At 37.2% G+C, this 21,512-nt stretch overlaps 1 protein-coding gene across 1 annotated transcript in view; it reads left to right on the top strand.

Moving 5' to 3' along the window:
• The window catches only part of OCA2 (OCA2 melanosomal transmembrane protein), a 177,834-nt gene that overhangs the window by 111,688 nt on the left and 44,634 nt on the right, over positions 1 to 21,512 (top strand). Inside the window, exon 21 of the mRNA XM_027788838.2 lies at positions 8,531 to 8,624. Within this exon, the coding sequence (XP_027644639.1) occupies positions 8,531 to 8,624 (94 nt within the window). The remainder of the gene's footprint in view (positions 1 to 8,530; positions 8,625 to 21,512) is intronic.

Consider the following 21,512-nt stretch of genomic DNA (forward strand, 5'->3'; position numbering starts at 1 on the left):
GGCATGAGAGTGGGCAGAAGTAAGGGTCTCCAGTATGAGGTGACTGACCCCCCTGGGCTGAAGCCAGCATAGATAAAAAGAGACTCATCTCCAATGCTTTCAAGGTCCTATCACACCATGTTACTTGCATATGTAGAAGTAGCCAATACAATTGATATGTATTTTGACCCAGGACCTGCCTAAGAAATGGAAGGAACAGGGGATTCCACTACAGCATGAGGTTTGGCTTATAAGGCACACAGCTGGAGCAAAGAAAAAGAGGAAAACTTGCAGATAGCTCTGTAACCATGATATTGTGTTTCCTTAAAAAAAATCAAGTTGAAGGATGGTTGTCCAAGTTTTCATTTCAGCTTCTTTGTACTAGTGGGACAATCAGATTCATAATAATTTGCTTTGTCTATAGAAAAAAATAAAAATGAAAAAGAATGCCTTTTTAATGGATTTTGCAACTAAAAATTTCACTTTATCTGTGTTTGGATAAAGTTGACTTGTCCATTTTAAGTTTCAGATTGGATAGCATTAAAATTTAAAACTGACCGATCCTTACCTTAACAGGATGTGAAAAGTGGAAGCTGTAGATCAATAGTTTTAAAAGGTAATTAAAATATGGATACATCTGAGCCAGCATTATTAATAATTCTAGAAATATAAACTGTTTTATGAATTGAAGTAATGAAAACAGATAAGCAAATTTATTTCCTAGGAGAAAATCTAAGCATTTTCAGTTATTTCTAAGTATCTATGTAGACAAATTAGGATTCTTGTTTATCCTAAAACATAAACACATTATCTGCAGTCTTAAGAACAAAACCTAAATATTTTCAGTTAGTTTAAGGTGAAAGTATTTTAAGGTGCAAAATATTCATGTGTTTAAATATTTTGAAAAAAAATGATGTTTTCCAGCAGCCTTCAGCATCAGCATCATGGAGAAGAGTTCTCTCTTACTAAAAAATTCTGAAATCACAAAAATCAGATTAGTTTATTACTTGAAGCACCTTACTCTGAAAATACCTTTCCAGTGCAACACAGTTGTTGGTCAAATTCTTCATTGCTCTAGACAAGAGTAAATCTGGTATAACCCCACCATCAAAAATGTCAGTACTGTATGGAATTCATGTACAGAAGTCACTAAACTGAAATCTCTTCAAAAAGCTCAGAACACAGCAAGTATTTTATGGTACAGAGGATACTGTAGAAAGGTAATTGAATACATGAAACAGCGGAATGAGTTTCTGAGGGCATTTAACTCATCATAGGTAGATTACTTTTATTGTTTCTGTCTTGGTGAAATTCTGTTTGTTAAACTAAAATAAAGCATTGGAGCTGCACAAAGACAAAACAGCCTGCAGAGTATCTTCCAATTGCTTGTTTCATATAATTTGTCCTGAATGCAGAGATAATGAACTGCCCCAAAACAAGATGAGGGAATTGGAACCTGCTTGATAAAATGTAATCCCAGGACTTTCCCCTTCTCATTAAGCATTGAAGAGTGAAGATCCAGCTCCCTAATTTAGTAGGTGTTCATATGAGAGAGTGTATCGCACTTCATTGCATAAGCATGCCTGGCAATTGTGATAGCTGTCTGCAAGTGATAGGAAAATGAATAATTTCTTGTTAATATTTAAAAAATGTACCATAGCAAAATGTTTAAGCATTATAGAGTATTTCACTTAGAAGCAACCTACAACAATCACTTAGTCCAACTGCCTGACCACTTCAGGGCTGACCAAAAGTTAAGCACATCGTTGAGGGCATTGTCCAAATGCCTCTTAAACACTGACAGGCTTGGGGCATCGACCACCTCTCCACGAAGCCTGTTCCTGTGTTTGACCACCCTCTTGGTAAAGATATTCTTCCTAACATCCAGTTGGAACGTCCCCCGGCACAGCTTTGAGCCACTCCCAGGCGTTCTGTGTCTGGATCCCAGGGAGAAGAGCTCAGCACCTCCTTCTCCCCATCCCCTCCTCAGGAAGCTGTAGAGAGCAATGAGGTCACCCCTCAACCTCTTTTTGTCCAAAGTTGACAAAGCCAAGGTCCTTAGTGGCTTCTCACAGGACATGCCTTCCAGCCTTTTCACCAGCTTTCTTTCCCTCCTCTGGACACATTCAAGGACCTTCACATCCTTAACTCGTGGGGCCCAGAACTGCCCACAGCGCTCCAGGTGAGGCCGCACCAAGGCTGAACACAGCGGTACCATCACCTCTTCTGGCCGGCTGGTTGTGCTGTGTTCGGGGCACCCCAGGGTGCGGGTTGCCCTGGTGGCTGCCAGGGCCACTGCTGACCTGCATTGAGCCTGCTGCCGACCAGCACCCCCAGATCCCTTTCGGCAGGGCTGCTCTCCAGCCACCCCTCTCCCAGTTTATTCTTGTGCCTGGCGTTACTCCATTCTAGATCCAGAATGCAGCATTTTGAGTTATTAAGTTTCATCCCATTAATTGTAGCCCAATAGTCCAACCTATCTAGAAGCTTCTGCAAGTCCTCTTGTCCCTTGAGAGACTTGACAGCACCTCCCAGTCTGCTGTCATCAGCAAACTCACCAACGGTGCATTCAAGCTGTTTATTTTATTGACATGTTTTATTGACTATATGCTGGAAGCATCTGTTTATATTTTTCTTTTATTACCAGAACTAAAAATATAGCTGTAGTATAGCCATTTTAGCTGAGTTTAAACACTATTTCCTCAATATAAAGTAACCAACAATTTCCATTAACTACCTTACTAGCAAGGTGACTTAGTCTCCGACAGGTCTTTCTTAGAAACAAGATGATTTTTGACCCACTATTTATTGCCTGTAAATCTGTCAGAGGCTTCTTATTTGCAGTACTGAATGTTTCATATGTATCTCATGTTCTCAGTGCCAGTTTTATTTTTAGATCTTCTTTGTCTTCTCCCTACCAGAGTTTTCTACAATGTCCTGCGTGTCAGTGCTTGATAAAAGTTTAAGACTGGGCCATAGCTGTCTGCAGAGACAGACCAATCATCAACAATTTGGGAAGCTACAAATTGTTTCCTATTAAAGCACAATCTCTACAGTTTTCACAGAAGACATCTTTACCACATGCAGTTCTTAGCAAAATGCGTGCTGTGAAATCCCATGGTGTAAAGCAGCGCTGAATCCCTAAAGTAAAGATGTGGATTGTTGTTTCATTGTCATTTTACACAAATAGACAAAATGGGCAATATGACCTTACTGTGCTGCACAGGAATAGGATAAACTTGTCTAAGATACTCTTCTTACACAATACGGATGTGTGATTACTTGTACAAGTGTTACCTTTGGAAAGCAGAAGTAGCTGAGAGACTCACTCTCTTATGAGTCTCCTGCTATCCCAGGAGGAGATGCTTACTGATAGAGCAGGACCAGCGCTCCTCCTCTTTGGTCTCCTCTCTGCATATCCAGGGTCCCGCTAGTAAAGCTAAATCATCATTTCTCTTTGTATTCCAAAAGGAGATCTTAATAGGTTCAGAAAAGGTCTTCCTTCTTCATCTCCTTGACAGTGGAATGCCATGCCCATGAGAAGGTTTTGTTATAAAAATAAGTGAACAGGATAAAGGTCTTGATTCAACTTGTTCTTTGGTAATTTGGAGTCTTGGAAAAGAGGCTGTGACAACAAGGTGTGAAAATGTTAACTCTTTGATCATCGTTTTGCTTACAAAGAAAGAAATCTATGTACCAAAGTAAATGTGAAAGCAAAATGTTCAAGACTCTTCATTCCACTTTTGTACAAACAGGACCGGAATGAACAAGGCTTGAGAAGTGTCAAATAGACCCCCTCTGTCAAGTAGACAACAGAATTGAGATGTGCAAACAGCACCAGTTTCTTTTAACAAAAAAGGACTGCATACCACAATGTAAATGCAAGGATTGTTATGAGGAAACTACAGTATTTTATAAAATTTTGCTTAGTAGTATTTGGTGCATATAATTCTGGTCTAAAATCTCTCAGATTTCTTTTTTTTTCAAAACCTTCATTTAAAGTAAACATTGAGCATAAACATTTAGCTTCCTTTCTCTTTGATTGCTTCATGTGGCTTAAATTTTCAGAATGTTAGAGATCTGAGAGGTATAAGAAATATACTGTCCTAGAGAATCATATTTTTTGAGTCTGAATTTCTAATATTATTAACTGTTAATAGATTATATTCTTTAGGGAAGGTGGATAATTTATAACAGTAATAAAATCCCATTCAATTTTTAAAAGCTTGCAGTACTGATTTAAGAATAAAAACGCTGCAAAAGTTGAAAATACCAAAAATTACATTTTTGGTGTTTTTATATTTGTAGCATGTTATACGTACTTCAACAGTATATGGTACAAACAAACATTTTGTTCACAAGGGTTGCTTTTGTTTAGGATACTTAATATAGACAAATGTGCCAATATGTGTAGACACTGGCATTGTTCTTTTTGCATCATCTTACATCCTATATATATTTTACACATAACACCCTATATAGAATAAAGATTAATGGCTATTTCATTTCTGTATCAAGTCTTTGGGGACACTCTCCTTTTCCCAGGTACAATCATTATTTCTTACAGTTGCATTGCATTTTGCTGTTTTAATACCTAGAGGCAGATAGCCCTACAATGAGTGGGTGAGAGGGATTTGGCTTTGCTTTATAGAGCTACATCACTCATTCTATCTAAATCCTGCCAATCAAGCAGCAATGTTGGGTGCTTCAATCTCAAACTTTCCAGCAAAATCAGCAGTTTTTAACGAAACTGGTCAAACAGAGATTTATCCTGGTGAGACTTGAAATAAAGGATAAAAGAAATAAAAGCTATTTACCTGGTAAGACATTATTTCTCCCCTAATATTGATAAAGGTCCTGTTTACATAATCCAAAGAGGGAATAATGAAGGAAACATGAGGCTTCATAGGCTTTAACTTTTACTTTTTTCTCTGTTGAGGGGCAGAGCTTCATAGAACTATGAAAAAATCTAAATCCAAACAAGTTAAATCAATATGACAAGATATTTGTACAGTATGTATCACAGCCAGTTATACCCCAGTTTGCAAAGTATCCTAGCTTGGAGTGCTTTTGATGCTATTGTAAGTAGCATCAGGCTGAATCAGAAAGAGATGTAGAACCAACCCAGTTTTTCAAAAACATTGAAAACTACAGTGAAAATTTTCCTTCTAACCCTTTTATATTTTGTATTTCTGTTTTTATCACTCATGTTAATCATAACAGTAGATGGAGCTAAGGTTTGAGATATTGATAGCGCAAAAATGTTGCCCAACATATACTCACATGAAAGAAAATTACACGTGACAAAAAGGTGATTTTGGGGGAAAACAGAGAGGCAGGTTCCTTTGTAACTGACTGTGCATGATTCTTATGTATTTAAAATAGATATATTAAAATACAAATGCTCAAGCACTAAGAAATGTCCATTGGCTTTAATTACTTTGCAACATCTCTTCAAGAGTTCTTGCTGATGATCAGATTTCTTTTTTTTTTTTTTTTTTTTTTTTTTAACCAGGAAAGTTGTTGGGATGGAATATAGAACAATCTGTTTGCATTATGCCTACTTTTAGGTCAAAAGAATTAGACACCAGTGACTTTTGGACAGCATAATGCATGTTTGCAAAAAAATTACTGTACATTATGGATCAACTAAATATTTCTATCTGAAACACTAGAAATTTAACTGAATGTTTTGCATTCATCTTTTATCTGGTTATTCAAGTTATTAAAAACTGAAACTTATGGTGCAGCACACCTTGTTAAAAATAAAAAGGATATATACACATTAAATCTAACTTCAAGCACGTGTCAGAGATCCATAGGACTTCCATTGTGACTTATAACCAATATTCTTTAGTAGAGATTAATTCCTTTAAATAGAGGAAACATTCAAATTTAAGTGTAAACAAATATGTATTGCTAAGGCTTGTTTCAATGTTTTGAAACATCTATGAAACAGAAAAACAGACATCTATGAGAGCAGCGATTCTTGATCTAGCCCTATTGCCTGTTAATGGACTTAGGAGCATGACATCATTGATGATAATTCTAACATAGATGATTAATTATTATGAAACCTTTTAAAAAAGAATTCACGGTATTTCTAAGTGGAAAAAAACAATGTGATGTCAAGGAGAGAACAATAAAACCAATGTGGTCAACTGTATATTTTTGGGTCCCAAACCTGATGGATTTTCAAAAAAAGAAATGGAGATTCAAGCACATTACACAGTTGCACCTTCTCTTGATACATTGCAATTTATCTTTGTGTTTAAAAGAAGACACAGTGAGTTGAAACCTTTGTTCAGTGACTTTCTTTTAGAGGGTTTCTGTGTCTTTAGTCTATAGAGACTTACAGGACACTGAGAGCTCTTGATCCTGAGCTCCTTCACTAAACAGAGAACCAAATTTTCTGATGGCACTATTATGCGTGTGTGGCTGCAAATACCAAGCAGAGAATTATCTCATGGACTTTCTGTCTGGGATTTCTGTTTTGCTTCTTGCTTCCCCTGTCCTTCACAGTGCCGTAATTAGGGAGGGGGCTCCTGGAGGGCTGCAGGGCTCTGCTTTCTGCATGGTTCTCAACAGTGAGGTGTGAAAATGTCATTACTTGCTCTGCACTTGGGAGCTGACTGGCAACAGCTTTAGGACTGACCTCAAGAGCAATGAAATAGGATTATAATTTTAACCTACTCTGCCTAACTGCCTTCTCTGCACTGGGCAGGTCACACACAAGGAGAAGTCTAATTTTAGGAGGTGTTGCTAGTCTGCATGGTTCAGGATTGTGTCCTGCAACAAGTGAGTTAACTGTAGTACGTCAGGATGCTTGCAAATAATTCTGAGGTACTAAATAATTGGGCTTGGTCCTCTGGTCCAAATTATCTAGTAGGAAAAAATGCTTTATTTAGATTGAGCAAAATGGCTTATCCTGTGATTTCAGTATTTGTGTTTAAATTTTGGTTTATGTTGAAACATAACATTGTTTTTAAATAAATATAACTGCAGTTTGAATTGCATATGTTCTAGCAGTGTTGGTTTGAGAGAAACAAATTCTGTGGGGAAAAATAAAATCTTTTATGACTGTTTCATGGGAAAAACAGACAAGATGTTGGGCATGCTGACCCTTCTTTGGGCCTTAAAGTAGAAACAGACATCTTCAGGCAATGTTGAATTTAAGAATAACTGTTTAGATATTGACTTATCTAGCTAATCAGTTAGAGGATTTGAGAGGCATGATTAACACCACTGGCAGGAGGGATGGGGAAACTGTTGTATTCTTCATAAAGCCTATATATTGCTCTATACCAAGAGAACACACACAGTCAGTAAAGGTGAGCATCACTCAGCCATCAAAATGAAAATATTTTTCAAGAGGGAGCTGTTCCATCTCTGAGATCATAACCCTTGAGGGGGATCTGTGGAATACATTCAAATGACAAACTGGAGGATTAAAAGTCATAAATTTAGTCACAACTGAAAATCCTGGACTCTGAGAAAGGATTAATTTTAAGGCATATCACAGTTATTTCCACAAATCCCTTCCTGCTTGATCTCTTGCTGTTCCATGTTTGCGTATTCTTTCTCTCTCCCTTTTGGTCCCATAAACATCTGTACATGTTATTTAGCCTTATCACCTCTACCTTTGCTAACAAACTTCACTCGACAGGTACTAATTACATCTTTCTTGCAAACCAAGTGGTTACACAATTCAGTTGAACTCAAACCAGTTTTTTGCAACTAAGGTGACAGTTGTTTAGCTTTGAAGGGTGTTACTGACTGAGAACTGGTGCTACCAGAAAGCCTCCCTGCTGTATTTTTGGGCTGTATACTATTTGCCTAATGAAGTCTATTATGTCTCCCTACAAACTTTTCAGGGGGTTTATTTTATTTGCTAAAGTGGTTAAATTAAATTCATAAAACTTGCAAGTATTTCCCAGTGAACTAAATTTATATTTTCTGGTAAATACAATGTTGGATTAAAAAGTAAAATAATGAATTCAGAAACCAGCCACATTGATCTTTCTCAGTTTTTTCCCTAACAGATCGGACATTTTTAATTATAGTAAGGATTCTGGAGTTTTTTAGTTACTGATACATGATTTACAGCCATCTTGATTGTGAAGGTCTGGGCATCTCTTACAGCTGCCTCCAGCAAGAGGGGATACAGCTTTGTCCTTTAGGTTTCAAGAAGTGGAGGGGGAATTGATTTATAGTCACTGTCAGTTCCCTGTTGAATTTGAAGGATCTAATGGAAAGCACTCATAACCTTAAGAGGGGCCTCAGTTTTGCTAGTAATATCTGTGTCAGCCTTCGCCTAACGTTGCCAATACCTTCTCTTTGGCTTGTAGGACTAGCACAGTCAGTGGTGAAAAGTGAGTACAAATCAAGAATATGATGCAAAGTTAATAATTAAAAAACAACAAACAAGCAAAACAGTTATTCTTTAGACTTGCTGGTGGTTTAAGTTGTTTACTTCAATGAATTTTAATAATATTGTGCTGATGGTTAGATAATGTCTCCTGAACCTCTCTCTTTTCTTCTTAAACCACAGATTCCTGTGCTTCTCAATCTGAGTAAAGATCCTGATGTTAACTTGCCTGTGAAACCATTAATCTTCTCATTGGCCATGGGGGCGTGCCTTGGAGGTAAGAGTTTATGTGAGAAAACCAACATAAGGTAATAACTATGCAATTATGGCACGTATAAACTGGCACAATAGCTTCAATGATTTTATTATGCAAAGCATAAGGAGGGCCTGATCCAGCTCCTTTTGACTTCAAAGGATTCTTGGATAAAGATCCCACTCACTGTCTGCTGCTACAATAGGATTTTTGCAGTCCGTGTTTGACAACCATATCTGCATAAAGTACAGACGCACAAAGAAGCAGTCCAGATGGTGCTTATAGGGTTCTGATCTTTTGTGAGAGAAAATACAGAGAAACATTTAGCTTTCAGAATAGACACCCATCATTGCTCATTGAAAAGATGGGGAAAATGTGTAATAGCTGGGATCTGAAGGCTTGATTCAAAGTCTGCTGAAGTCACTGGGAGGTTTTGTGGCTGGCTTACAGAAATGGTTTGAGTATCCATTTGCTAATGTATTTAGCACTCCTCACATTAAGAAAAATCTTTTTGAAGTCTTTGGGAAATGTACCTTTAACAATGAAAGCTAATAGCCATTGTCCTAATACCCATCGTGGTGTTAACTGGGAATTCTTGTGTTGTCAGTGCATTAGCAAATAGCAAGCAGATGGTTTCATTACTTTTTTTTTTTTTTTAATTGAAAATGAACCATGTATGTATTGTGGGCCCATGCGTTCCTTTCTATTTGTTATAACAGTAAAGAAGAATAACTGTCTGGTAGTGTTAAAATTAATGTTTATACCCAATTATTATTTTTTTTTTTACATTCTGAAAATGGCTTATGAAGATGTTCCAACAAGTTTCCAAATAGCAAGTGTACTAAGTACAATTAAAATGTGTGAGTTTTGAATGAGAAATAAAGTTAGGTTTTTTTTTTTTTTACTACCGAGAATTTTAATGCTAGTTACATTGTATTGGGCTGTGTTTTGATTCCTAAATACTTAGGTAGTTAGGTTAGATAAAATTAAGATGGATAAATGGTTTTCTGACATCAGTCCACCCCTTCTCCTGCTCTGTGCCCCTCAAAATAGTTTCCCTGACTTTACAGAGACTGAAGCTAAAACAAGTTTTGTGTTCAATACAAGTTCTGGCTTGTTTATTTAGCTAAGTGATTGCAAGTACAAGTGGCCTAAATACCTGACAAAGATTATAATGAAGTAATTTACAGATTGAATTTTAAAAGCATGTTGCAAAGGCAGGACAATTTATACCAAACAACACTTAGTCATTTGAGGATTACCTTTTTGTACTCATCATTACTCATCATTATATTGTGACTTTAATTTGTTCCTCTTTAAAACCAGTGATTTGAATAATCAGCCTATCTTTTTATAGATGTTTTTCATAAAAATATAATCTTTCTTCACAATTTGCTAATCACCAGACGTACTCTGATTTCATTAAACTTTCAGATTAAAAAAAAAAACCACAACAAGGATATAAAGTTGGCCAGATTACGCTGCTGTATTCTGAGTGGAGACACTTCACCAACCTGGGAGCCTTTACAAGACTCAGCTGTTTTTCTTAAAGTATCAGTTATCATCCTCACCCAAATTTCTTTAATATGATTTGTTGAAGGGTTGCTGGGATTTTAACAGACACTTCTGTGTCTATGTAGTATGAGATAAAAGTAAAAATATAAACAGTACCATGGGAATTGTTTGGATTAAAGACACTAGAGATTCATAGGAAGTGCCCAGGTATTCAGATAGGCTCCATACAAATATTTGGATAAAAAGTTAGATCATTATCTTTATTAGCAAAAGCTTAAACTCTCCAGACTGTTCTACTCAGATAAAGCTGAGAATATGCTGAGTTATACTGGCAAAGGTCTCATAGCCTGAAAATTAACATGCATTTCACTTTCCCATATCAAAACAAAAAGCTAAGGGACAGAAGCTTATTGTTAGAGAATGAAAAGTGGGGGAAAGCTTTTGCTTTAAAAGATCTTGTAGCCCCCAAAAATGGGGGAAAAGGGTTTTTGGTTTTTTTGGTTTTGTTTTTTTTTTAAAGAAAGCGTTGATGGTCTTTAAAAATTATTTCCAAAAGAGAAGTCTTATGAGCACTGAAGTGGTGTGAAGGAATCCTCAAGGTAGACTAATCCCTTTGTGGAAGGAATAGATGACAGTTATATCATTACTGCCTGGTGCTTAAGGCAAAAGATGGGATCTTATCACTGCTTATGCAACCATAGGAACTTGGCAAACAAGACATTTTATAGAAAAGTCTGATGAAATAATAAATTTTATCATCATATTTTAGGGTTAGTTGTTCACTACGTAATGCAGAGCTTCAGTTCTGGTTATTTGATAGCATTTCTGGGATTCAGGATAAACACTGCTGTATGCTTATGTGTCTGTGAAGGGAGCATCAGCATTTGTGCCTGCCTTGGAAAATGGTGTGCAACATTCTGTCCTGAAAATTTTCCAGTGGGTGCAATTACTTTTTTCTACTGTCACGAAGTGCACAGGCAGCTACGTGTTTGGAAGATGATAGGATGAGAATAGACACTAATTTTCCTTTGTTGCTTTAGCTGTTGTCCTGGAAGTGAAAAAAGGGTTGGGTCAGTCTCAAGCAACATGAAGACACCTTTGCCAGTATAACTGCAAACTTGTTGCCATCTTCAGCAGTGTCTCCCCAAAGAGTTGCTGCTATTAAATTTGTGTCTTTCATGGCATTAGGCTCAGATAAGGATTAACTGAATATTGCATAGATACTCCTTGCTTTGTAAAATGGGTCTCTGAAGGTGAGAAGAGATAAAAATCCTGTCTCTTAATCAAGGAAGCCAAGGGCAGTGATGACCTTGGGCAGTTCCTGGTGAGATGGTCACAATTTTGAAATCTTTGGGTCTTCCTTGGAGTTTGCCAGTTCTTTTCTGGCAGACGTTTTCTTGCTTAGGTCATGTCAATCTTACATGGTTAAAAAAGAAACATAAGTTTTCAGAGGATCTAGTTTTGGAAATCTATGTTTATATTTGTCCCAGCTCTCTTTAAAAACTTAAGTTGTAAGTTAGAAGTCTGGCTGCCCCAGCCTCCCTTTTTGGTGATGGGGGTACTGACATGCCCAGGAGGCAGATGTTTATTGATCCCCTGAAATTGGCAGATGCTGTCTGCAGAGCACATCAGAGCCCGTTACGCACAGAACGGCAGTAGCTGAGAGGGGCGCCCAGAGACAGGTCAAATGAATTAGGGGCTTTGGGCCTTTTGGTTTGTCAACTCTTCTGAATGCTGAACGACCCTATTAGTTCACATCTGTTTGAGCATTAGTAGTCAGGCTAACTAAGTCGTTAGAAAAATTTTATTGCTTACGGGTTTTTTTTATGTACTATCTGCCAGTATTTCAATTACGTTTTGACCATGAAAGGAAAGCAAGCAGGAAATTTAAAAGGAACTAAAGGAAATAAACGAGGATGTAACTTCACTTGTTTTCTGTGGTGTTCTGATAAATCTGCATCTGTATTTCTTTTGCACGAGAGGACATTGAATAATGCTTTATTCATTAATGCTTCCTATTCTAGTACATGATGGAATTATGGTAACTCTTGAGACTAAGCTGTATGTAGACCTTCCAATTGTGTCTAGGGAATGCTGCTCTGAAATTTTAGAGGACAAATGAAGATTGCTAGCTACAGCAATTTCAGAACAAAAGGTGCTTAATTGCACAACTTCTATTGGCTCATGAGTTTTAAAATAACATGAAATATGAATTCAACTCAATTTGAGTAAGTGCACAGTCAGAAATCCACCTGTTAAGACTGTTGAGTTGTGTAGAACTAGGTTCTTTACTGAGCTTTTCAGTTATAGTTAAAAGCTTTGAAGGGCTTTTGTACATTTGACATTTAAAGAGCTGGCATTTATTTGTTTTTTATCTGTTTCTTTTTTTCATGATTTATAAAAAGTATGTTTTTGACAAAAGCAAGAAAAAAAAGATTGACTTCATATCTGAAAGTCCTTACCTTCTGAGTTCTCAGTTGCTAGTGCAGAAAAGTGCAAAAAGTATTTCTCTGCTGCAGTGACTATTACTGTGGTCCGAAGGGGATATTTTCTACAGTGTATAGTTTTGCACTGCTTTTCTTCTCTGTATTTTCTTTTGGAGGATGACACCTGAAAGTCATCATTGTCACAATTCTGTGGAAAAAGGCAATCTCTAGGATGCCTGCAGCTGTGTTATTCTGGCCACACAATCTCAGTTGTAGGCTCTACTTCAAGTAAGGAGGGGGGGCTGCTGGCACTTTTCTTCTAACCTTACAGGGTCAAAACCCAGGTGTGAATAAAATCCATTATCTACAGGACAATGTGCTAATTGCAGCTATTAAAGCAGTGCAGCCCACAGTGTCGCTGAACAGTGGAATTTCTCTCCGTGGTGCAGTGCTACAGCTATTCTGTCTCTTGGCACCCTTCCTTAGGTCCCTTGACACAGGTGGTGCCTTGCACAGTGGAGTATCATTGATTTATTATTCCTGCTCTTTCTGCTCAATAAAATCCTAAACTAGTTGTAAAGCTTCAGACACACTGAAGGTATAAACCCAGAAATATTGTTTATATTTCTAAACCAACCATCATTCATTTCAACATGAAGGAAAAGTGATAGTCTTCAATAAAACTTAACATATATTAAAATATATAATAATTAATATTATTTTAAAAGTTCAACTCTAAATCTTTTTAATTTCTTTTATAGTTACAACAGATCAAGTTTGTATAACACTTTTCAATTTGAAAGATTCAAAAAGTCTATCAAGTACTGAATGTATGGTGTAAAAATATAGCATTTATCTAAGAGCAGCACTATTTAGCTTTGGTTTTGAACTTAATTCTTGTATACAATGTGTGACTGAAACAGCAGAAAAAAATTTTAGTGGAGAGAATATACCTACTTCAGCTTGATTTTAACCAGGAAACTGATATTGAAAGTCTGTATTGTTTCTACAGCAGTCTTTTAATGATGAGAAATCCTGGGGCTCAGTTTTGTGTCTTGTGGGTGAGCCAGCCCTGATTTAGATAAGTATCATTTTCTATGGATATAAAACTCATAATCCAAATCAAAGGGTAGTATTGTAGGGAATGAGAGTGACCTGAGATCTTTGAAAAGGAAAAGGATGTTGCTACTCCTGACCTTGAAAGGCAGGCAAAACAAATAAGGAAATTTAGAAAATGTCTCACAGTTTTTCTTTAAAGACCTCAATGGAGTCTTTAGCAGTATTATGCCTCTAAATTGTACAGATCTACAAGCAAAATACAGTCGGTATTTTGTATGTCTTTAATATCTAATTTACTTTCTGAGTATACTTTGCAGTGTTTGTATGATGTCTGCAATGATGGAAATGAGTGCCATGGACTTAAACTGTGATTGCTGTCCATTAAATGGCAGTACTCCGTGCTTGTTCTTAATGAAGAGCTTATTCAGGTGTTAAATGGAAGGGTTTTTTTGTAGCATGAAGAACAGCATCATCAGATATAAGCACAAGGAATCTTTTGTCTCTATTAGTATTTGAGTGCCCAGACTGTCCTCTTCCTGATTTCTGGAACAGTCAGAATCTTTAACCTTCTATAGAAATCCAGCTGCTGTTTTCCTTGGCTCTTTCATGACATTCAAACAGTGTGCCATCTTCATGCTTTTTCAGTATGACTGCTTCAAGCCCAGCAGCGCTGTCAAGTCCTTGGTGTCAGAGCCAGGCTCATTACTAGAGTCCCCGCAGATAAAGGAGATTCTCTAATCTTTAAGACTACCGAAGATAAGTCCTCTGTGGCATTGAAGATACACAGAAGAAAGTTGTGAATGTAAAATGTAAACCCAGCTAAAACAGTGTGTACATTTGACAGATGTCCTTTTGTCTGTATTAAGGCAGTATCACAGGCCTGCTTGGCTTTAAGATATTGAGTTAATATGGAAAAATCAACCATATTGAACATGGTCGACTTTCCTCAGCAAGGACATTTTTCTAAGCTTGGAAAGAGTTACTTTAGCAGACATCCATATATAGCTGTACGTATGTTACTAAGGGGGAAATATGAAGTAATGGATGCTGTTTCAGCTGTATTGATGAGGATTTACATTTTGCATGGTAAATCTTTGATTTTTAAATGAAAAGGAAAAGAGCTATGTGTAATAGGTAGAATTCTGTTCTATTTTATATTGATTTAGAAAAGAAATTTAGACCAAACATCAAGATCACTGGATTATAATGCTTGCATTACTGATTAATTTGAAATGCTTGTATCAATGGTTTTCAATCTGGATGAAATAACAGCATGCTATAAAATTCTGCAAATTAGAGATAGGATAATGATCAGCGATGACATTGGAGACTCCTACAAAACATATGTGGAGTTTTGTTTAATACTATTTACTTGCTTTGTGCATTTGTTTATCATAAATTACAGAAGGTTTCTTCTAGAAGCCTTCGCCACCGGTTTTCAGAATTATATAGAATACACAAACTCATTATGTTGTATTGGTGAGTTGCTGCAATACAAGAATACAGACTCTGCATAGTTGTCAGCAGGTTAGAAGGTAGTTAAAAGGTAGAAACCAGACTATCAGACAGAACAAGACAGGGAAGCTATAGCAAGTTTCAAAACACTTAAGTGCAGAAGATAATACTGGACTATCTACTTTCCTTCCTCTGCAGTTTCCAGACAATAACCCCTTTTCTGCACCTTGAGTGCTGCAGCAGAGAGGAGGAAAAAACCTTCAGTCTTCAGTATTCATATTGATTTATATTGATGAATCTGACACTCTGTATGACACTAAAGAAAGTTATAATTGTGCCCTAGATGTAATTTATACATCTATTAATAAATATTTCTAGTACACCTGCAGTTAGCACACCTAAACCAAAGAAGGACACTAGCAGGAGCTGTGAAACTGTTTTTAAAAGACACTTGAACCATAGAAAAACATAACAAGTAAGCTCCAATTGAAAGTCAATTTGATTAAAGTCAGAATCTGAATTTAAAGCAGCTGGATATTCTAAAATAACTTAATGGAGGGACGCGCTTTTTTTTAAATGGTGTTTTCTTGGTCTGCTCAGCTTCAAATTAAGATATCATAGAAGTTGAGTAATGTACTTTTATGCCAGGTTTCTAAACATGAAACTATTTCTCAGTATTTCGTCCCTAATAGTGCCACGTGTGGAGAAACTGTGAAATTAGGCTGACATAGTTTTATCCCCTGAATCTAAAAATCAGAGATAAAAAAATGTGCAAACTGGGATTTCTGTGCAGCATTGAAAGCTTTAAATGGAATCTACTTCAATATGTGTTTCAGGACATGAGGGAATGGCATGTCAGAGTACACTGCTGACACTATCCCTTGTTATACTAGTTTATTTTACCCTTGTATTGGGTAAATTGACTTTGAGGAGAGAGGAGACTTTAGCGATCACCTCAGGTTTTACGTCTTTTTTGCAGATGTCTGAATTTGAAAGAAGCTTATGGATTTCTTTATGTCATTAAAGTAACAAGTGCAGGACATTCAGCAACCTGCCTTATTTATTTCACACTTCTGGTAGAAAAGTGACAAATTTAACTTTCACCTTTTACTCTCATAGCAAAAGGGGACCAATAAACATTGACTAGTGAAATACAGTAACTGTCCTGCTGATGGTATAGTAGGGGTGATAAAAAATGATAAAGTTCACCTGATTAAAGGTGTATGCATTTGTGCAGAAACATCCTATTCAAAATGTTTTCAAATCAGTAAATTAAAAAGTGTTGATACCATAAGCCTGCAATCTCTAACACATAACAGTGTTGAATGAGTTCATGCATGCCTTCACCCCTGTACTGCCTATGATTGAGGTTCCTTGTTATTTAAGGACTATTAATAGTTTAATTGGCTTTGATTCTGTAGCTCTTTATTGACTGCAAAGTTTGATTATCCAAGGCTTGTTAATTTTTACACATATAAAATATTAAAAGGTACCCAAGAATTGTTGGCATTTAACAGATGAATATAAATGGCTTTGTTTAATGAGGCAAATCTGGATTAGTTTTGTGTGAAACAGAAAATTTCTGAAAGCTATGAAGGCTGTAAAGCTTATAAAATCCATAATTGTTCAGTGTTTGCTTCTGCAGCTGGTTTGGTTTCGTTTGCTCAGTTTGTGTTTTAAGTAGAGAAATAGAATATGCTATGGAAAGGAAGCCGCACACGTCAGCCTGCCTCTATTTAATGATGTAAAGCCTATGGGAGTCTGCACAGTTTTCTTTTGAAAATGGATGGAAAGCAAGGGGCTGGATCCCTTCAGCAAGTTTTGCTTTGACAGTGTAATGAGGTGGTTTGATTACAGCAAAAAGTGGGGCTGGGAATCCTCATTCTAAGATTATTCATGACTCCGTAGCAAACTCTTGGTTCCAGAGTGAGAACCCTTGCCTGGGACAAAGCAGTGCAAACAGCTGTGCCCTGGTAAAACTTGGCCTGTCACAGGTGTTTGTCCCAGGCCAAGGGAAAAGCTGTTTTCAGGGCTTATGCTGACATGAAAACAGGGTAGTCTTTTATTTCTTCTGCATTAGCTAGCCACAGGGAAGAGAAAATGCAGTAAGTCTGTTGGTTAGACTGTGGATCCCCATCCACCATCAGAACACGTGGAGGGGAAAGTGGTCTGTAATGCTCACAACAAAGCAAGACCTTTCTGTAAGCAATCCACTTTTAAGCTTGCTATTGCGCAAGGTGCTACGTCCTTTATGTTTGGGAAAGTTACTGTTTATGAAGGCTGCTCATGCTAGGCCAAATAGCTTTATTAGTGATAATCCCTTCCCTTTGATTTCTCAGTGCTTTGAGTAATAAACACTAATCCTGCGAGGCAGTCTGAGGTGGTTCTCCTGGCAAATATATTAATGCAACAAACTCAAGGGTTAGGCTTGCTCTTGAGGGGGCAATACCAAAGGGACTCCTGAGAACTAATGCTATTTAGATATAATAGATGTGCTGCTGACAAGTGAAAATCAACAACTGAGAATGAGGCTTAAAGTGAGAGGGAACATGTTATCGATACAAACTCTCTCCCTTTTCTTGTTACGATTCTACCCCAGTTTTCTAGCCCCTTCCTTTAATAAGCTTAATCAGTTCTCCCAACACTGATTTTCAGTGCATTGCAGGTTAGTCACCTGGGCAAACACTTTTACTGAGGGAGAGGCTATCTGGGCCAAGGGAGGTGCATTACATGTAGTGTGCAGGTTCTGAGTTTGGATTTTGCAGTCTCTGCAGGAGCAATGTGGCAGAGGGTAACAGCTGAGCACTGGGTTGAGACATAGCTACAAATGGAAGTAGAAGGCTGGAAGAAGCAGGGCTGGTAGCTACTGCAGGTATCAAATCAGGCTTGTCAGCATCTGCCTGCTTGTACCTCTAAGTTAGCTGGAGATGCAAAGACACATTTTGATCTGTAGGTTTTGGTTTTGAATCTTTCTTGGTAGATTTATTCTTAACTAAAACTTTTAATACTTTCTTATACTTTGGGTTGATTTCACATTCTCTAAAGGCATTCAAAGTAATTTGCCTTGAGAAATATCAGAAAAATACTTTTGTGTCACCTTTTCTGGACAGAAGCAGTAGAAGGAAGACCTTCTACTGTGCTTCCATTGATTGTGTAAAGCTAGGACAGGTCCATGGAAAAAGAGTGTGATCCATGAGGATTCCTCTGGCATTTTCTTTTCTGTAGCCTAGGCAGCAGCAGCTCTTTAAGTGACATGTCTGTATCTTTCTATGATCACACCTCAAAATGAGAATTTCTTTTTGCATTGTGAAAAAGGTCTTTCCTGATTTTGTGCTTATGAGTTATTAAGCGTAGGTAGTATTGACAATAATGCACATAGTCTGCCAAGAATAAAAGGCAGAATAAATATGCAGGATAAAATGTATGGCTTACCTCATACATATCACACACTACTGATATTAGAAATATAATACTAAACTCCTTGTAATTAATCCAGTTTCTTAATAACCATCTGCCTTGTGATAAAGGATGAGTTACAGTAGCAGTTATCAAAAAGAGTTATATTAGGAGTCATCAAAACAGATTGGTTATTGCAACATTATTATTTTATATAGTTCACCATTGTGTTATTACATTTTGAGCATACAAACAAGCAAGAGTGTCTGCTATGATTTATAAGCTTAATTATTCTTAAGATTGAAGATGACGTGAAGATGAAGTCAAGATTGGGTGAAGTCCTACAAAATACTTATTGTTCATTATATCAATTGAAATTAATTTAATGTGTGTAGGTTTCCATGTACATTAGCTTAGTCTTGGGTTTTCCATGATTCAGAGGTTGCAGTGTTGCTGTTTCACTACTGAATTAAATGTCTGCTGTGGAGACATGTTCCTGGGAGGAGAAACAAAAGTTTGCCTCTGCTGTTAATTTCAGTGTAGCTATTTGAAGCCTGCTGAGCCAGTACTTAATTAAACCGCACACACATTCTGAACAAATGAAAAAGGAATGCTGCTCCTTTCAGATAAAATTTAAGGTGACAATTTCTTTTCAAGTGAAATCTACTTGGGGAAATCAATTCACTGCCGAAGCATTCTGTAATACTTCATTATGTGAAGGCATTACTATAGCCCATGTACAGCATAGGACAGCATGTGCTGTTTGGAGATCTCAGCTGTATCTAGTCACAGCCATGGGACAATTGCCGTTTCAGTCCTGTTTCTTTAATTTGAAGTCAGAGCTATATTCCTTGTCTACAGTAATATTATTCTGACGGTGATATCTGATGTGCTACACATAAAGCAGAAACCTCTTATGAAATATTTGGAGGTTGTACACTACTGATTAGTTTTGGAATCAAAAATTTAGTAAGTGTTCCTGCCTGACTTCTGTAATAACATGAGCTGTATTCATTTGGTCTGTTTTAGCATTAAGCCACATGCTTTGTGTCTTGGCTATCTCATGCCAGAGCCTACTAGGAACACTGATGTTCCAAGTTCCATTTCATATCTTTAAACATGCATTAAAGTAACTAAAATATGCTTTGAGGCCAAGAGAGGGCAAGGGAAATGAGCTGTGCAGTTTCTAATGACCAGTGCTAGATGCTATTTTTTAAAGGTTTCTGGTCTTCTTGTGAGTTTAGTTATCTTTTCTCTCCACACCTGAAGCATGTACATGATCCACTGTGTGATACACAGTGTGTGTGATAAGAAGCCTAGGTCACAAATAGCTCTTGGTGTCTCATGAGAATGCTCCACAATGCTTTTATGATCTGTAGGGATATACCCTTCTAGTGATGTGCAGTTCAGCTAATATCAGCGGAGCTCCTCCTAGACAGAGAGGACCTGTGCACCCAGCTCCAACTCCTTTGCAATACCAAAACCTTAACAGGGCAAGAAGGATGCAGCTCACTTAGCATAGCTCAGAGCAGAAAAAGAATAGGAATAATGAAAAAAAGAGAGACAATGAAATATATGAAAAAAAAAATGTCAGTTTGGGATGGCAGGGAATGGGAGGGGATGCTTCCCTCATCTCACATTGTCTGTAAGATTTCAGCTGCTTTCTTGTTGCATAGTGGGATCAGCCCAAGAGCTGTTTGAGGCTGCTGATGAGAAAACAAACTCAAGTCTTCTGGTCTTATTAAGTGTTGTTTAGGCCATTCACCTGAGACAACAGACATTCATGTTCAGATGTCTACTCCAGCATGAAAATTTCAGTTTACAGCCTATTTTGTGTTGATAAAAACTGACCATCCTGGGACAAATAAGAATCATGCTTCCTCTTCAGACTCGATTAGAAAAATATTGGCCATGCAAGGGCTTTTTCTTAGAAAGCTTTGGATTTCATTAGATCAACTTAAAAAAAAAAAAAAAAGTTCTGAGTGACTTTTTGGGGTTTAGTTGTTTATCACAGTAGTTGCTCTGTGCGTAGAATGACCAGTATCTCAGTATCCACTGACACTGGCACAGCTTTGAATCCAAACTGGGATCAAAATTATCTCAATCAAGCTCTTTCTCCTACCCTTTATTTTATTAGAAGAGGAAGATCTTCCTTCCTCCAATGTCCCCTCCACATCACATCTTTTCTCTCCTTTTCCTTACTTCTGAACTCTATCACTTAATTTTATTTGAATTTAAGAGTGTTCTATTATTTTTTGAAGAATATTTTTAGAAGCCTACTCATCTTGTGTGCACTTCCAGGTGCACAAGGCCATATGGGTACCATGTGTAAATCCTTAGGGGAATAATCCTTCTACTTTTCTGACCTGCCTGTTCTTTGGTAAACTGGTATCTGGCTGACCTGACTTTACTAAGTCTAAACAATTAACTAGAGCATCGATTGCCTTCTGATCTGTTTCTCTCAAAGTCAGACTAGAAGAGTCTCCACTGAGCAGTGACGTTTAACAGGGCCAAAATGAAAAGAGTAACTATATGCCAATAGGAGCAAAGAAAGACTTGTGCTTAGAACAATGGATTGTTAATGTAGTGATATAAGGCAAAATAAATGACATGCCATAATATATATATAAAAAAAGTCTCCTAGATTGTTACCTCTTTTGTTCAAAATTTCAGTTAAGGAACAGAATGTAGGAGTCACTGTCACTTCCTAAGTTGTGCCTTAGATCAGAAACATTTGCTGAAGACATCTGTTTTGTGGAAGTCAAGTATACAGCATTTCTTAAGTCTGAGGCATGACTCATGGGAAAGCTATAGAAAATGGGGTAGTCTTTATGAGCTCTAAATACCTAACTACTCTACATTGCTAGATTACTGACAGTTTACTGACGCTGGAAAGGCTTAGGAGAAGTATGCGGTTCCTTCAAGAGGATAGATGTACTTTGTAAACATGGCATATAATTTTCCTTTGGTGTGTCCCTCTCCTAAGGGGACTTGTATAATGTAATTTGGTAAAGTTCACTGAATAAAGTTAAGTTCCTTTATGTATTAAAGAACTATTGTT

The sequence above is a fragment of the Falco peregrinus genome, chromosome 4, assembly GCF_023634155.1.
Source record: "Falco peregrinus isolate bFalPer1 chromosome 4, bFalPer1.pri, whole genome shotgun sequence".
NCBI classification, from domain to species: Eukaryota; Metazoa; Chordata; class Aves; order Falconiformes; family Falconidae; genus Falco; species Falco peregrinus.